We start from the raw sequence: 15,846 nt of genomic DNA, 5'->3' as shown, positions 1-15,846 counted from the left end.
TTTTTTTTTTTTTTTTTGAAGGATGAGGATGATCAAGACAATGGGAATGACCAAACAAATACAAAAGACATCCTGAGTAATACGTCCAACAGTGGACCAGACGAAGTGGACAAAGACAGATCCATCAGGACCAGTTTATTTTGTGCTGACATTCAAGAAGTAAATACACATATCACACATGTCTCACCTTTGGTTAAATACCCTTTTCATTCATTGATGATATTTCACATCATATTTTCATTTATAACCTGTAGAATGAGGAAGACCTGTCAGATTCTGAATGGAACATGCTTGATTCTGAAGATGAAAATTATGTGGACAGAGAAGACTTGATGGAGGGCAGTACTAGTGGAGAAAACACATCTGAATTATCAGTGGTATGTAGTAAATGGTTCTGTGACACAGTGTTTTTGTTAGTGTAATAGTTCACGTTGACCTGTTTTGCCAAAATACGGAAGTGAATTGACAGACACAAATAAAGTATTCTGCATTACCAACCCATGAAAGCACAAATAAAAACTAATGAGAATTTTGACACCATTACGACATATCATTCCTGGGCAATTGTAAAATTCAAGAATGTACCAAACCCTGTTATTTTTTATTTTTTATACCCTGTTATTTTTGGTTTGCAGCTAGGATATGTTAAAGTGATTTAAAGTGAAAAAAGTAAAGCCATTTTGTGATTATCCAGGGTAAATATTTCTAGGAAATATACCCAAGAAAAGGAAAGAAAATAAGCTGGACTGATATTCCTGATCATTCTGCTGCTCACATTTTTTTTAATATTTTGTCTCTCTCCCTGTAGGGAAATGAAGATATAGCCGTTACTGGTGACAAGCCCTTGTATCCTGGTGCACCTATTTCAAAAGGAGAAAGTGTATTAATGCTGATGTCCTATCTGTTGCGGCACAATTTAACAGGCAAAGCACTTACTCACTTACTGGAAATGTTTAACACAATGTTTCCAGGTCTGATCCCATCTTCACATTACCTTTTCCACAAAGATTTTGGAAGTTCATCTAAATTTGAAGTTCACTTTTATTGTGAAAGTTGTTTAAAATACTTAGGCGTCAGAGGAGACTGTCCCTCTCAGTGTGACACTTGCAATACAGAATTTGATGCCAATGCAAACCTTAAGAATGGATTCTATTTTCTTGTGTTGCCCCTGCATGCACAGATTCAGCAGCTTTTGCAAGAATATGGTGTCAATCTTAATGAAAAAACTAGAACCTGTGGGGTTCTCTCTGACATACAGTCTGGTGAAGAGTATCAAATGTTATGTGACAGTGGAGTTCTTGGAAAAGATGATTTGACGCTAATTTGGAATTGTGATGGCGCACCAGTGTTCAAAAGTTCTAAATGCAGCATTTGGCCAATTCAGTGTCAGGTAATTGAACTGGAACCAGAATTGAGAAAAAGTCACATTTTGATGTCAGCGTTATGGTTTGGGCCAAGTAAACCATCCATGCTAACATTACTAAAACCATTTGTTAAAGAAGCCTTATCATTAGAGACTGAAGGTATTGACTGGCAAGACACACAGGGAAACCGGCATGTTTCTAAAGTGTTTGTGGTGGTTTGTAGCTCTGATTCAATGGCTCGTCCAATGCTTCGTAACACAAAGCAGTTTAATGGTTTTTATGGTTGTGACTTCTGTTATCACAAAGGTGGTAAATCCTATCCATACGATCAACCTGAACCCACACTTCGAAATGAAAGAGATCATTTCAGTCATGCAATGTCAGCTTCAGATAATGAGCCAGTATTTGGAGTCAAAGGGCCATCTCCTTTAATGAAGCTTAGTCATTTCCAAATGATAAATGGTTTCATTCCTGAATATCAACACAATGTGTGCCTTGGAGTTACTCGGCAACTGTCCACATTGTGGTTTGATACAGCAAACAGTGAAGCCCCCTGGTACATTGGCAAACAGACGGAAGAGGTTGATATGCGACTTTTAAAAATAAAACCTCCTGTTGAGATAACTAGGACACCAAGATCAGTGAATGAAAGGAAGTTCTGGAAAGCTTCAGAATGGCGAGCATTTCTCCTATTCTATGCTCTCCCTGTACTGAAAGGAATACTCCCTGCCAGATTTTGGAATCATTTGTTTTTATTGGTGTTTGGAATATATACATTACTCCAGGATAAGATCAAGACTAGAAGCGTATTGTTGTCAGAACTGGCTCTTAAAAAATTTGTAATAGAATTTCAAAGAATATATGGGAAAGACCACATGACTTTTAACATACACTTGCTCACACATATCGCACAAAGTGTGAAACAGTGGGGACCATTATGGGCTACGTCAGCCTTTCCATTTGAATCCAATATGGGTACTCTATTAAAGTATTTTAATGGAACACAGAATGTCCCTTCACAAATAGTTAGAAAATTTATGTTGTGGAAAGAATTGCCAGAAAAGGCTAAACATACGAGTGCAAAGGTCCAGTCATTTGTTAAAGAACTTTATTTTAATAAGCGGAGAACAGATAAATGTGAAACATTAAATGATAGTGTCCAGGTTTTTGGGCATCCCCCATTTCAGGAAAACATCACAACTTCTTCTAGGCTTGCAATTTCTAAGTTATGTGGAAATCTAAGTAACTGCTTCTGGTCTTACAGCCGTTTCTTGGTTAATGGAGTTCTGTATCACACTCAAAAATATGATCGACTGAATAAAAGATATAACAGTGCTGCATACTTGAAAGATAGTACATTCTGTTTAATTAATGACTTGGTCATTTTTAAACAAATGTGCGCCCATCAAAGCCCTGCATATTGTGCATGTACCAAACATTGCTGTGCTTTAGTTGAGGTACTTGTTAAATCTAGCAGGCCTTTATGTAAAGATTCACAAATAAATGTAGAGAGTACTTTTGTACATGAGGTTAGGAAGAATGGAAAGATCAGTGCCATCTGGCCTGATATGATAAAAATGAAATGTGTTGTTGTTGAAACAGTTGACAATTTGTACATTGCACCTTTGCCTAATCCATTTGAAATAGACTAAAAAAGCAGTCATTATTGATATTGTACATAGTACTATAGTGTTGTATTGCCAATAATTTATGTTTCATAAAAAGACTTGCTTCTTTTCCTATTTGGCTTGATGATTTGCAATGAGATTTAAAATTGTATCTGCTTGTATAGCTATCTATGTTATTATAGAAGCCAGTATGAATTAATTTTGTTCCAATTCTTACACCTGGGAAGAATTGCCAATAACATCATTAAAAATGTATCTGTTTCTATGTGGGTTAGTATCACTGTGTCAATATCATGTTCAGTTACATGTTTATTTTATTTACTCTATGCTATTCCACCCAAAAGCTTGTTACCATATAAACTTGAACATGTTAGTCTATAAGACAGTGTGTAATATTATGTTAAAAAGTATTAAGTAATAAAGTAATAAGTATAAAATTAATAAGCTACTCAATCAAAATAGTAAACACAATTACAAGCCAAGAATACTTAGAATACTTAATTATACTTTTAAGTATATCTCGAATAGCAAGAAGGCCAAATATACTTAGACTTGTCTGTCAGTATCTGTAAGTCAAGTATACTTAAGTGCAATTTGAAGTATATTTCTGAGAAGTACATCTAAATAGTACATACAAAGTAGACTGAAAGTAAACTCTCTTAATTTTAGTTTAAAAGAAGTATACTAATAGCACACTTGAATAAACTTCTTTTTCATAAGGGAAACAACACTTCAGATGCTGTGCAATGAGATCCGTCCACTGGTTAGTCAAGTTATCCCATCTCATTGCACAAAATCACATGACTTTTTATGGTGCGCATGGATGAATTTATTTGGTAAATGTGTTTCCATATCCCATTATTCGCATTCACTTTTTTCAAAATACACCTCGAGGAAGTGTAAAAGCTTTTTACGAATGAAAGGATTGTTAAAAAAAAAAGTGTGCCAATCTGTCCATCAAAGTACTTATAATTAACAAAAATGACAGTACAATAAAAATATTTATAAAATTTAAAGCAAAAAAATTTAATGAGTTATTAGCCATACTAAAATGTAAAACAAAATTAGAAAATGATGCTAAATAAAGTAGTGGATTTTTCTAAATCTATCGATCTAAAGAGATAGGGTAAAGCTTCTTGATCAGGTTCACTGTCAAAGTTGGTTTGCTTTTAAGTCAAATTTCTGATTCCTGGTCTGGCTTCCTTCTCCGTTTGAACCGAGTCTTTTTATGAATTTCATATAGGTTTATATGAGGTCAGAAAACTGATTTCTGCTGGCCTTGAATGGCGTTCGTCTTCATTATAATGGATAGTGGGTTGAGTCTGCAGTATATTGCATTTTATATACAGTATATATATAAATAATTACAGCCTGAAGGTATGTGATATGAATAAGCTGTGAAAACATTTCAGAAATGGCATTGAAAATGCAGTCTTGACAGAATTTAAAGGCCAAATTTTGAACGTGTCAACCAGTAAATGGGCTTTTTGTTTGTTTTTAGGTGTTTCTTAGGGATTTTTTAATTAAACTCCTTTTAAACCTGTGATTACTGGTGCTTTTTGACAGCATTGAAGTACAGAAATCACTTGGTGAAATACTACAAAGATTCTTCTCAAACTTCCACTAAACAAAAGTTATTTCTGATATTTGTTAGCTCCAGTCTCTCATTTGTGCTCTGTCCCCTTTAGACAAAGTGGTGGCCTTCAGATTGCCATCGATCCGGTTGATCATTTTGATGTTCAATCCTTCCCACTGTTGTTCATTAGTCATCTGAGCTCAGTAGCATCGGCTACAGTGAAGTACAGCCTGTCTGTCATTGTAGATGAACTATTATTCCATCTGTCGATGTTGTGAGGACATTCTGGGAGGTCATGTCACGCAAAGAGATGGGCTTGTTAGCTCAAGAGGGATGGATATGTGTCCCTGTCAAACTGCAGGCCGATCACTTTTGGGTATTTAATGATGTTAAAAATGTCTGATTTCTGCATGGAATGAAAAACTAGATCAGAGTTCAGCCAGGAACTGCCCAAACACATGATAAACATGACCTTTGACCAGTGCACTGGCCAGCCTGATTAATTAAATAGTCAATTCATTTTGTTGAAAATCACTTGACCTTTGCTCTGCAAGTTTAGAAGGAAGCGTTTATGCCTTTGGTTTCTCTTGAGAGCTTACGCAGATTTTTATTTATGACTGATACGACTTATAGACTTATAAACTTTAGGCGTATTCATCGGTTCATATATGAGCATTTAGAAAATCAGCAGTCGGAGTTGATCACAATTTGTGGGCTTCTGCTTGGCCACTCGCCTTTTGAGGACTGACCACGGGTTTTCTATGGGATTGAGATCCGGAGAGTTGCCTGGCCACGGATCCAAAGTTTCAATGTAATGATCTTTGAGCCACTTCTTTATCACTCTTGCTTTGTGACATGGTGCTCCATTATGCTGGAAAATGCACATCGTTGGAAGAAGTCACTTTTGCAGGACATTTTAATACCATTCTTTACTCATAGCAGTGTTTTTGGGCAGATTTATGAGAGAGACCACTCCCTTGGTTGAAAAGCAACCCCACACATGGATGTTCTCAGGTTGCTTCACTGTTGGCACAACACAGGGTTCAGATGTCCCCAAACAGTAGGAAGGGAGCTTCATCAGAGAAAATAACTTTGCACCTGTCTTCTGCTGTCCAATTCTTTACTTCCTGGAGAATTTCAGTCTGTCCTTGACGTTTTTCTTGTAGTGAAGATTCTTTGCTGCCCTTCTTGACACCAAGCCGTTGTCCAAAAGTCTTTGCCTCACTGAGTGTGCAGATGCTCTCGCACCAATCTGCTGCCATTCCCGAGCAAGCTCTGCACTGCTGGGGACACGATTCTGAAGCTGATTCCTCCTGAAGTCCTGAAGACTTCTTCTCTGCAGTCGAACCTCTCTCCTTAAAGTTCTTGATGATCCGGTAAATGGTTCTTTCAGGTTCAATATTCTTTGAAGCAATTTCTTTGCATGTACAGTAAGGCCATTTTGATGCAAAGTGATGATGGCTGCCCATGTTTCTTTAGAGCAGGGATCCTCAAATCTGGACCTCAAGATCCACTTTCCTGCAGAGTTTAGCGCTAACCCTAATCAAACACACCTGAGCATGCTAATCAGTGTCAATCAATGTCTTTGGGATCATTCGAAAATGGCAGACAGGTGACTTTAATCAGGGTTGGAGTTAAACTCTGCAGTGCATTGGACCTCCAGGGTAAGATTTGAGGAAGGGGGCTTTAGAGGTAACCATTGTTAACAAGAACACAAAGACTGGAAGTGCTTCTTCCCTCCTTTTATAATTTAAATGTACAATTTAATTTAGTCTGCTCTTAGAATTTAATTAGCGTGATAGTGATTCACCTGACTAGAACTCATTCACACTTACACATGTGCTGCTGATGATAAGTCAATTAATGTTAGCTGGTCATTTTGTGTCAGGATAAAAAAAAAATGGCTAATGAAGCTTTATCGATTAATTCAAATGCATCTGATCACTCTGCACAACAATCTAGAAACAATGTGAATAAACACCACAACAGCTTAAGCAGCAAACTTTGCAAAACACAATTTATGACTTTTGGCCATGACTGTAATTTAAATGTTCATTTCAAATGTTTCATTTTTATTATTTTTATAATGTTTTGTTGTTGTGGTTGTTGTTAATATTTTTGGTTAACTACACTTTTTTGTATTATCAGAATATCAGCCACTCTGCTTTCTAGATATCACCATGTTTTTCCTAAAAATGTGCATACATTATTAAAAGATTAAATTATATGGCTTCTGTTCTTTATATCTTTTCTAATTCATTAAAAGTGGTTATGTAATAATGGGCAGTTTCTTTTCACTCTTGACATTTTATGACTGGGTCATGGGCATTGGTCCTCTTCAGCAAAAATGATTCTATGGTCAGTTAGTCTTCTTTACGATGGGCCATCAGTCACGCTGGACTCATGCAGGGAAGGGCAGATGAGCTCCTCAGATAATTTCACATTATACAAGATCACACGCAGTATGTTCTTGCTCACTATTAAAAAAAAAAAAAGAAAGAAAAAATATCCACTTCAGCTTTATATTTCCATTTGATTGAAGATCTTTTAAAATGCAGTTGTATATTTTAGAATAATGGTGGTTCTCTCCGTGCAAGCTCTGCAAGAATGGACTAGAAGTTTGTGTTGTTGGCTCAGCAAACTCACTGCAGATAACTTGAGCTTTCCAAAGCTGAGCTGCAGCACTTTCTCTGAGACGATAACACTGCATTACCACTGAACCAATGAGAGACCATCAGACTTTTTGGCAAAAGTGTTACCATTAAGATGGAAGTTGGAACAGGAATATATAGACACTGGAAAGATGGAGGTATTTTATTATCCTGAGGGAAGCACGGTCCTGACCTAGACAGAGTAACGATTACTGAGAAGTCTTTGTCTTTTTGTATGCACTCTTATTTGTTTCTTCGTTCTTTTCTGTGTCTGCATCCTTTTTTGTCATTATTCACTTCTTGATTAATTAATGCAAACCCCAGCGAACCTAAAGATTTTATGTAGTTAATATATATCTATATTTTTTTGGTCCAAACATAAAAAAAAAGGTTTCTGCTGGTCTTTAAAAAGGTCTTTCACAAATTAAGGCCTTGATAGGTCTTAAATCAGAGCAGAGTCTTAAAGTCTGACATTTCGTGAAGTCATGGCATGAAAAGTTGCTTGCACTGCCAAAAATTAATAACATCTTCAGTTTCCAATGCAAATATATAAAAATCCTTAAATTGAGATTTTGAAATGAATTTGAAACTTGAAGAAATTGAAGTCTTGTTTTTTGAGAAGTTTAATAAAATAAAGTGAGTTGATGCTTAAAACAAGAACAAATATCTGTCAGTGGGGAATGAAAACTTGTTTTCCTTTTGAATTAAGTTGATTTTTCTGAGCCCATTGACAGTTAAAAAAAAAAAAAATGTAAACATTAATTTTGATCAATTTCTTATAAAACAATCAAATGGACTTTTGCTGTTTAACAGGTTGAACATGAATTAATACAGTAATACAATAGAAGTAATAGAAGACATTTACATAGGATGGTTTTGTAAAAGTCTTAAAATGTCTTAAATTGACCTTCATAAAACCTCCAGAAACCCTTAATCACTTTATTCTTTGAAAGATCTTACACAATAGATCACTGTACTGTATTCACAAATCTCAATTTCAACTTCTCTCATGAACTCTCCCAAAGATTTCAATAGCATTTTTTATGTTTTTTATTGGACCATTTCTGTCGTAAAACTTAAGACTCCAGGGCTGCCTTTCTAGATAACGCTGTCTCTTCGGTCTCTATGAAGACTCTAAAGGTATGTCTTAACTAAAGGTATACCTGTTCTAGGTGTGTTCCCCAAACTATATCTGAGGAGGCTGCTTAAGATACACCTTCTTACATGGGACGTTACCAGGTGCTGTCCATGGCAGTGGTGCTGAATTGGTTGATATCGGTGCTTCGAGAATTGATTATCCATTCTATGCATGGGCTGCTTCACTGAGTTATGTGAGAAAGGGGTGTTCTTTAATCTTGATAAAAGAAGCATTGATTTTAAATAAAGACACATAACTTTCCTGTTAAAATGCAAAAAAAAAAAAAATTCACTTTGCAACATGCATCATGTCAGGGAATAAAACCAAGAAAGAAAAATATATGCCCTGAGCACCTCACAGTGGTCACTACATAAAGCACAATAAAAAAAAATGTATTTACATGAGACACTGCTTAATAATTTAACAGCTTTTAACAGAAGAGAGAAAAGAAAAGAAAAACACCTTAGTCTTACACAAGTCCAACAGAAAACATGTAGATAAGAGTTCTTATTTATCTCACAACTAGGATTGATTGCGCAGCAGCCGCATCGTAATGGTGTAAATCACTAATTTATGGTACTGGATGAGCTTGCATACAAGCTGTAGTGACCACATTTATGATACTTTGATTCATTCGTGCCCTGTTTGCAGCTTGAAAGAATTTTTTTTTTACATTTCTTTTTTTTGGAGTGGAAAAATCATATCATATCAGATAATAAGACTTTAATTTGTCTTTTAAAATTTTAAATGTGTGTTATTTTAGAAAAAAAAAATTTTTCACCATAATATGTTTAAAAATCTGACAATTGTACATTATTATACTAAACTTAATATAAAAAAATGTCTAAATGTCTATCTAGTAAATTGTATGTTATTTGTAAAGAAAAACTAAAACCTTTTCACAATAATGTTTAAAAATCAAATTTTACATTTTTAATCGTAAACAATTTAAAGAGAACAACAATTATTTGTAAAAAAAATGACAAATTAATGTTATTTTACTATACACACACACACACACACACACAAACACATATATGTTTATATATATATAAAACTATGATTAACTTGTATACACCTTGTAGGAAATAGATATATTAACTACTTGATTATGCTTGATTATTTTAGATACATTTAATCAAAACTTTGGTTGATTACTAGATTATTGTAGTTGTTTTCATTTTCATCATCTTGTACATCCTTATTTTTCATTAACCAGATGTCTTTCTCTCTCCTCGTGTCACAGGTTTGGGAGATGCTCCTGTCCATTCTCTTCAATGTCAGCATCATATCAGTGACCTTTGACCCCTGCGAGTATTTCCTATTCTGCGGAGGTAGCGATGGCAATATTTTTCAGGTGTCTCTCTGCAGCACGGTAAGCAGTTTAGATGCTTTGGCAGTGGCTGATCAGTGGCATTTATCCTGAAAGCAGATCTGATGAGACCTTTGTAATAGAGTTTTTGTGACCGTTGTGAAGATGTTTATGAGACGTTTAATTGGATGATAGCACATGAAGCACTCTGTTAAGGTTTCAAAGGCAGTAAACACCCCGTCTTATCTTCACTGCATTAGACAGACAAGATTAGTTCATTTTAACTGGACTCCTGCTTGGCAGTGATTAGATAAAAAATAGTGTTGAGTCATTTTCTGTCAAATCTTCATTTCTTTTCTTTCACAAGGTCAGTAAACATAGTAAATTTCAATTCCTGGTGTCAAGCGTTTATTTGCTGATCTTTGTGATCCTCTGTCCTGATCCTTCATATGTCTCCTCAGCACTGCTGAGAACTGAAGTGAGTGCTTTTTTTTAATTTTTCCAGAGAGCTGTCCATTTCAGTCCAAGTCAGGGCATTTTAGAGAAAAGCGCTCAGTGTTAGAAGGCAAAAATGGATGTGAAACCAATGTGTTTCCTCACATTCTTACCTCTCTTCACCTTTACACTCATCTCAAAGGGAATTTCAGATGAAACGTATGCAGGTGTCATGGCCATTGTCAGTTTCACTTAAAGCTTATGTAGTTTTGCGGGATCATTGGAAGTAGGTTATTCCCCAGCAGGTGCTTTTTGCTTTGAGAAGATATGAGGCTCAACCAGCGGAAACATCTCTTTACTGAGAGCATTGGTATTGGAAATTTTGTGGTTTGTGGAAATAGTTGAGTTTTAAGGAGTGAATGCATTTACTCATCCTCATGTTGTTTCAAACCTGCACGACTTTGTTTCTTTTGTGAAACGTAAGGAGATGTTTAGCAGAAAGTTCATGCAGCTTTTTTCCATGTACAGTTAATCTGCATTCAATCCTCCACCAACGTCGTTTCTCATCATGTTGCTGGTTAGCCTCTTGTCCGTCTGATCATGTTCATGTGTTTTGGAGGAGGCCTGGCTTTGGAGAGTGATTTGCATATTTTCAAATAAAGGCTGGGTAACACTAATTTTACATACAGTACACAGTGAACAAATGCATAAAGCACAGTATAATTTCAAATCATGAGTTTAAAGTTTAATGCATTAAGTTCACACAGACTGACCATCGCACAGAGACCACGTCACGTTATCAATGCTGGATAAAAATGCACACTTCACAAGATTTCACAGCTGGGTTGGACTGAGTTTGCAAGGTTTGTGAAACTAAATATCCATTTGTCAGTCAAAGATTTGTTTAAGTTATATAAATGTGTATTTGCTTAATGCTTATGACAAATGAGAAAGTATTATAATGTGGGACTTTCTATTACTAATATGCCTAATATAAAAGAAATCGTTATAATACATTCTGTTTGCACTAATTCCTTTGTTTAACCATTCTATCTGATTATTAGACTTCTATCCGTATTAAACAGAACTGTTAATGACAACGACGAATAAGATAGAGAGTGTGAGCATTGTATACGCTCAAGCCATCAAAATAAAAGCCTGCCTCGAACACATCGGCCAAGCAGAAAAACTTATCGGCCGATGCCGATATTTAAATACCAAATACCAAATATTGGCCGATATATCGGCCTTGGCGACATATCGGTCGACCACTACTTTCAAAGCTAGCTTACTATTGCTACCCTACCTTTAATGTGCCTCATGAAAAAAATTATTACACATTTTGAGAATTACTATAAGCTACTTTTATCAGAAATTAACAGGCACAATTAAATAGGGATGAACCGAATTTCTAGCTGCCGAAAATTTTCACTGGACAAAATAGATCAATCTTTATGCACAAGCAGATGCTAAAAGTAATTTAAAATATTTTAGAATAAGTCATTTTCGATTTCGTTTTTTGGCCAAGTGCATCCTGAATTTCTGTTTCGGCACAGAATTTTCATTTCAGTACATCCTTACAATTATATGCTAAATCGACTGATATGATAAAGTAAAAATTTATATAAAATATAATAAATAAAAAAAAGATTTTTGGCCAATAACCAAAATGGTACTAGTATACCGTACAGTCTTAAGCCCGGGACACACCAAGCTGAAGTTTGGCTATTTTTCATTAAAAAAAAAAAAAAAAAAACGGCTGAGCCAGTGCGATCAATCTCTATATATTTTTTTCTTCTTTTGTAAGGTCATAGAAACACATTTTCTTTTTCTTTTGCTTTTGAAGCAAATGTGAAATTCAAAAACATGCATTTGTCACAGATTCCTTTCCCCACTATAGAAGTTTACCTGATTATGTTCTTCTTCTGAGAACCCTGGAATGAGAAAAGTGCTCACAACTCTTAAAACTCCCTTAAATAATAATAAGAAAAATTCGGAAGACCCAACATTTTCGGGTCAGCACTTTATAAAAGATATTAGATCTCTCACCATATGATAATTAAAGTGTTCCTGAGCTCATGTTGGGAAACTGCAAATCTAACAGGAGATGCTTGAGGCAGAATTTTTCATGAATAAACATGTTTCTTCTCGAGCCAATGTTTTACTACTGAAGATTTAATTTTTTTTTATTTTTGTTTTAATGCATGTTTTAATTCAGTGTATGTTTGATCGAGAGAGACAACATGTGTTTCTAAACGCCTTTAAACTGAGGTGAAACTGTGCGCGCTACATCCCCAATCTGTCCAGATACATTCATCATCATCATTCTTAAACATTAATCAGGGCATTAATGAGCTGCTAATGACGTGCTTTCTCAGCCTCTCGGTGTTTCATTCTGCTCCTCACGTCTAGAATCTCAGCCAGCCTTTTTAGTCTGCAGGGTTTTCCTGATTTATTTATTTTTTCATGTTCTTAAAACCTTTTAAGATGTTCAAAGGCTATTCATTGATAGACTCATATGTCTTTGACTTCTGAGGCAGGTTTTCACTTCATAATTTGGTCTACTGTCTTAAAGTCGATCTCACAGTAAGATTAATTGGTGGGAAATGTAAAGAGGCTTGGGAGGCTTGAAACGTGGCGTCCTGACTTCTTTCCAAAACATCGGCCTCTATCTTTGCGTTCTGATTGGTTTAGATGTTTCCCTTTGAAACAAAATACAATAACCTGCCAGTAACGTCTGTGGAAAACAAAAATGACTCCTCTCAGGACTAGATGCCTTTATAATGCACAGTCATTAAATTTCATGCCAAAAATCATTATTTATTTTGCAGCTGATTTGACGGTCAACACCTTGTGTTCAGCTTCTCTTCTCAGTCCAGCAGTTTCATTGACCTGTTCACCCTGTTGAAAGTGCTTCCTCAGCTCTGTTTCTTTCCCCTTGTTGTTTGGATTGTCTCGTCAGTGATGAACAAGGGTTGAATTTGCCATATTTAGATAGAAAAAGGCTTTCTGACAGGAAAGCTTAGAACTCCCTGCCTGCTTGAAGACGAAAGACAGAGGAGGAAATAAAAAGATGCAGAGAGAAAAATACATAGCAAGAAATTGTGTTACTTCTGAAGGTTTTTAAAATCTAATCCTGTCAAAGCTGTCTGACGTCTGTTTAACTTCAACTGTTGCTTTGGACAGCACTGCACTATACGAATGCTTGATTGTAGCAGTTTAACTTGCTTCGAGTAGATTTTTCACATCAAGGTTAGATTTACAGGAAAGGTTCAAACTAAAAAATCCTGTCATTATTTACTCACCCTCACGTTGTTGCAAACTCAAATGGCTTTCTTACCAAATGAAAATGTTGAAACAATATGCTGATCTCTCTTTGCCATGCAATTAAAGGGAATGTGGTCTCAAACTATTAAGCTTTGAAAAGGGGAAAAAAGCACCAAAGAGGCCACTAGTGGTCGACCGATATCACCAAGGCCGATATATCGGCCGATATTTAGCATTTTTAAAATATCAGCATGGGCAGATACGTTAGCATTAAGCAAATACTTATTTATATAATTTAAACAATCTTTGAATGAATTTATATAATCTAATGAACATTTAATTTCACAAACCTTGCAAACTCAGTCGAATCCAGCTGTGAAATCTTGTAGAGTGTGCATTTTTATCCAGCATGATAATGTGGTCTTCTGTGTGAATTGGATGCTTTAAACTTTAAACTCATGATTTCAAATTATACTGTGCTTTATGCATTTGCCCACTGTCATATTCATGTCATTTTCATTGTGTGCTGTACGTAAAATGAGTGTTACTTTGGCTTTATTTGAAAAATATGATTCCCAATGCACACAAACTTCCACGAATACTGAGTTGGTTACAGTTATTACTTCCTTTTTAAATATATTTTTATTAAATATTTATTTATTTGTGAAAAATACTTTGTCATCTAAAGTGTAAGTTTATTTTACACATTTGTTTTTTTAATCAATTGTCAAATGATTTCAAATTTCTTAAATATTAATAATACAAAATAATAATAATAATAATTTCAGCTTAATATCGGCCTTTGACCCCCCTGATATCGGCATTGCTTGTCAATATAGTAGACAACTAATGGCCAAAAATAAAAATAAACAAATGAATTTGAGCAGCAGAACTGTTTTCAACAATCAGAACTGTTGTTTATAACCGAGCACCAATAATAATGAATAATAACAAATCAGCAAATCAGCATATTAGAATGATTTCTGAAGGATGGTGTGACACTGAAGACTGGAGTAATGATCCTGAAAATTCAGCTTTGCATGACAGGAATAAACATTTAAAATTTAAATATAATATAAATACTTTTTTGTTTTGTTTTTAATTGTAATAAAATTACACCAAATCACTGTTTTTTTTTCTGTATTTTTTAATTGTATCAATGCAGCCTTGGTGAAGATTTGATACTTATGGAGAACAATTCGCATGCACATGAATTCCTTGAGATAGATGTAGCAACTTTATATTACATTTTATTGCACACAATGGTTTCAGATATGTTTTGGTACAATGTTTGGGATCTCCCATGTTTAACTGACTTTTGTTGAACGCAGTCTCTTGGTGTAATTTTAACCACAGATCTCCTTTTAATCATAAATCAAAAAGCTCTATTCTAAAACCCCATTAGAAATTCCAAAGGGAACTCATAGCTTGAAATTGTCAATTATCTTCTGGGTTTCACGACTACAAACTCAACAGCTCTATTATTTGAATTATAACAAAGGTTCTCAAAACTATTTCCTCCTCCTTATCACATGGATTTTATTTCCGGAACCAGTGCGATGTCTGTCCGTATTTAATGTGCAAATCTGAATATGAAAGACATGCATTTCCTTCCAGAATGGCCAGAGATCTCCTGCTGCCTTCCTGTCTTCCTGTCATGTTTTATTGAAGCTCCTTATTGTCAGACTTTAAAGAGGTGATATAATGTTTTGAGTCATCAATGGTCCAGTTCAGGCCACCATACTTCTACAGACTTGTCCTTAATTAATGCAATTAAGTCAATCGATCAGATTGTTTAGGTCGGAGACAGTTGGAGCTAAATCCCCTGCTACCTAATGGAGGCTGCAAGACGGAGCGGGATTGTGTGTGTGTACAAGGATTGTACGCTAATTTGCTGTAGCCAGTGATCAACTATAAAGATTTTTTTTAGCTGCCCTACAGTTGGCATAAAAACATGTACATGATCAATGAGTGTAAAATGCAGCTTGACCCCAAACTCTCAGACTAACCCCAAGCCAGCAGGCTGTCGTTATTGTTGACCCATGTTAGCATTTGGTTTGTTTTCCCCACATTGTTATAAATGTTTCTCCTTCTCCTTTCTCTTTTTCTCTCTTTCCTTCTTGCTTTGCAGAATTTAAACCGGGATAAAACCTTCCAGATGGACAGCGACGGCAATCAGGTGTTTAATGAACACAGGTGTGGTTGTCTGCACTTTTTTTTGTGACCCATGTGTCTGTCTTAGGTCATGTGTTTTTGTGTCGGAGCCCAAAGTGCAGTCAGTGAAATGAAAGAAAGGTGAAAGTTTCTGGCTTCTGCTCTGGAACTCATTTTAGATTAGATTCGATTCCTTCTGACTGTGCTTTGTGCAGAAGCTCTGCCTGTGAAGCGGTGCAGGCAGGAGGTGTAATCACAGCCTCCATCTGCTGTGGTGTTTTCAGGTTACACACACCCCCAATCACAGAACTGGCAGGTGCT

General features: G+C 35.6%; 2 protein-coding genes across 2 annotated transcripts in view; both read left to right on the top strand.

The window, feature by feature from the left end:
* Positions 1-15,659, top strand: LOC128022836 (uncharacterized). The gene is made up of 6 exons (XM_052610613.1): positions 1-159; positions 255-377; positions 809-1,765; positions 9,604-9,732; positions 15,503-15,567; positions 15,614-15,659. The coding sequence occupies exons 2-6, from the start codon at positions 288-290 to the stop codon at positions 15,657-15,659; spliced, it is 1,287 nt and encodes a 428-aa protein (XP_052466573.1). The 5' UTR covers positions 1-159; positions 255-287.
* LOC128022509 (WD repeat-containing protein 18-like) overlaps positions 9,604-15,846 on the top strand; it is a 34,139-nt gene continuing 27,896 nt past the window's right edge. The window contains exon 1 of the mRNA XM_052610147.1: positions 9,604-9,732. The gene's annotated coding sequence lies outside the window, so the exon portion shown is untranslated. The remainder of the gene's footprint in view (positions 9,733-15,846) is intronic.

This window comes from Carassius gibelio, chromosome A11, assembly GCF_023724105.1.
Source record: "Carassius gibelio isolate Cgi1373 ecotype wild population from Czech Republic chromosome A11, carGib1.2-hapl.c, whole genome shotgun sequence".
NCBI lineage: Eukaryota > Metazoa > Chordata > Actinopteri > Cypriniformes > Cyprinidae > Carassius > Carassius gibelio.
Note: the sequence above shows the minus strand (reverse complement) of the source record. Positions and strands in the feature narration are given on the sequence as shown.

Coding starts and splice junctions, on each gene's coding strand:
- LOC128022836 (XM_052610613.1), top strand. CDS start 288: ATGCTTGATTCTGAAGATGAAAATTATGTGGACAGAGAAGACTTGATG. Junction 378..808: donor ACACATCTGAATTATCAGTG/GTATGTAGTAAA, acceptor CTCTCCCTGTAG/GGAAATGAAGATATAGCCGT. Junction 1,766..9,603: donor CAGCTTCAGATAATGAGCCA/GTATTTGGAGTC, acceptor CTCGTGTCACAG/GTTTGGGAGATGCTCCTGTC.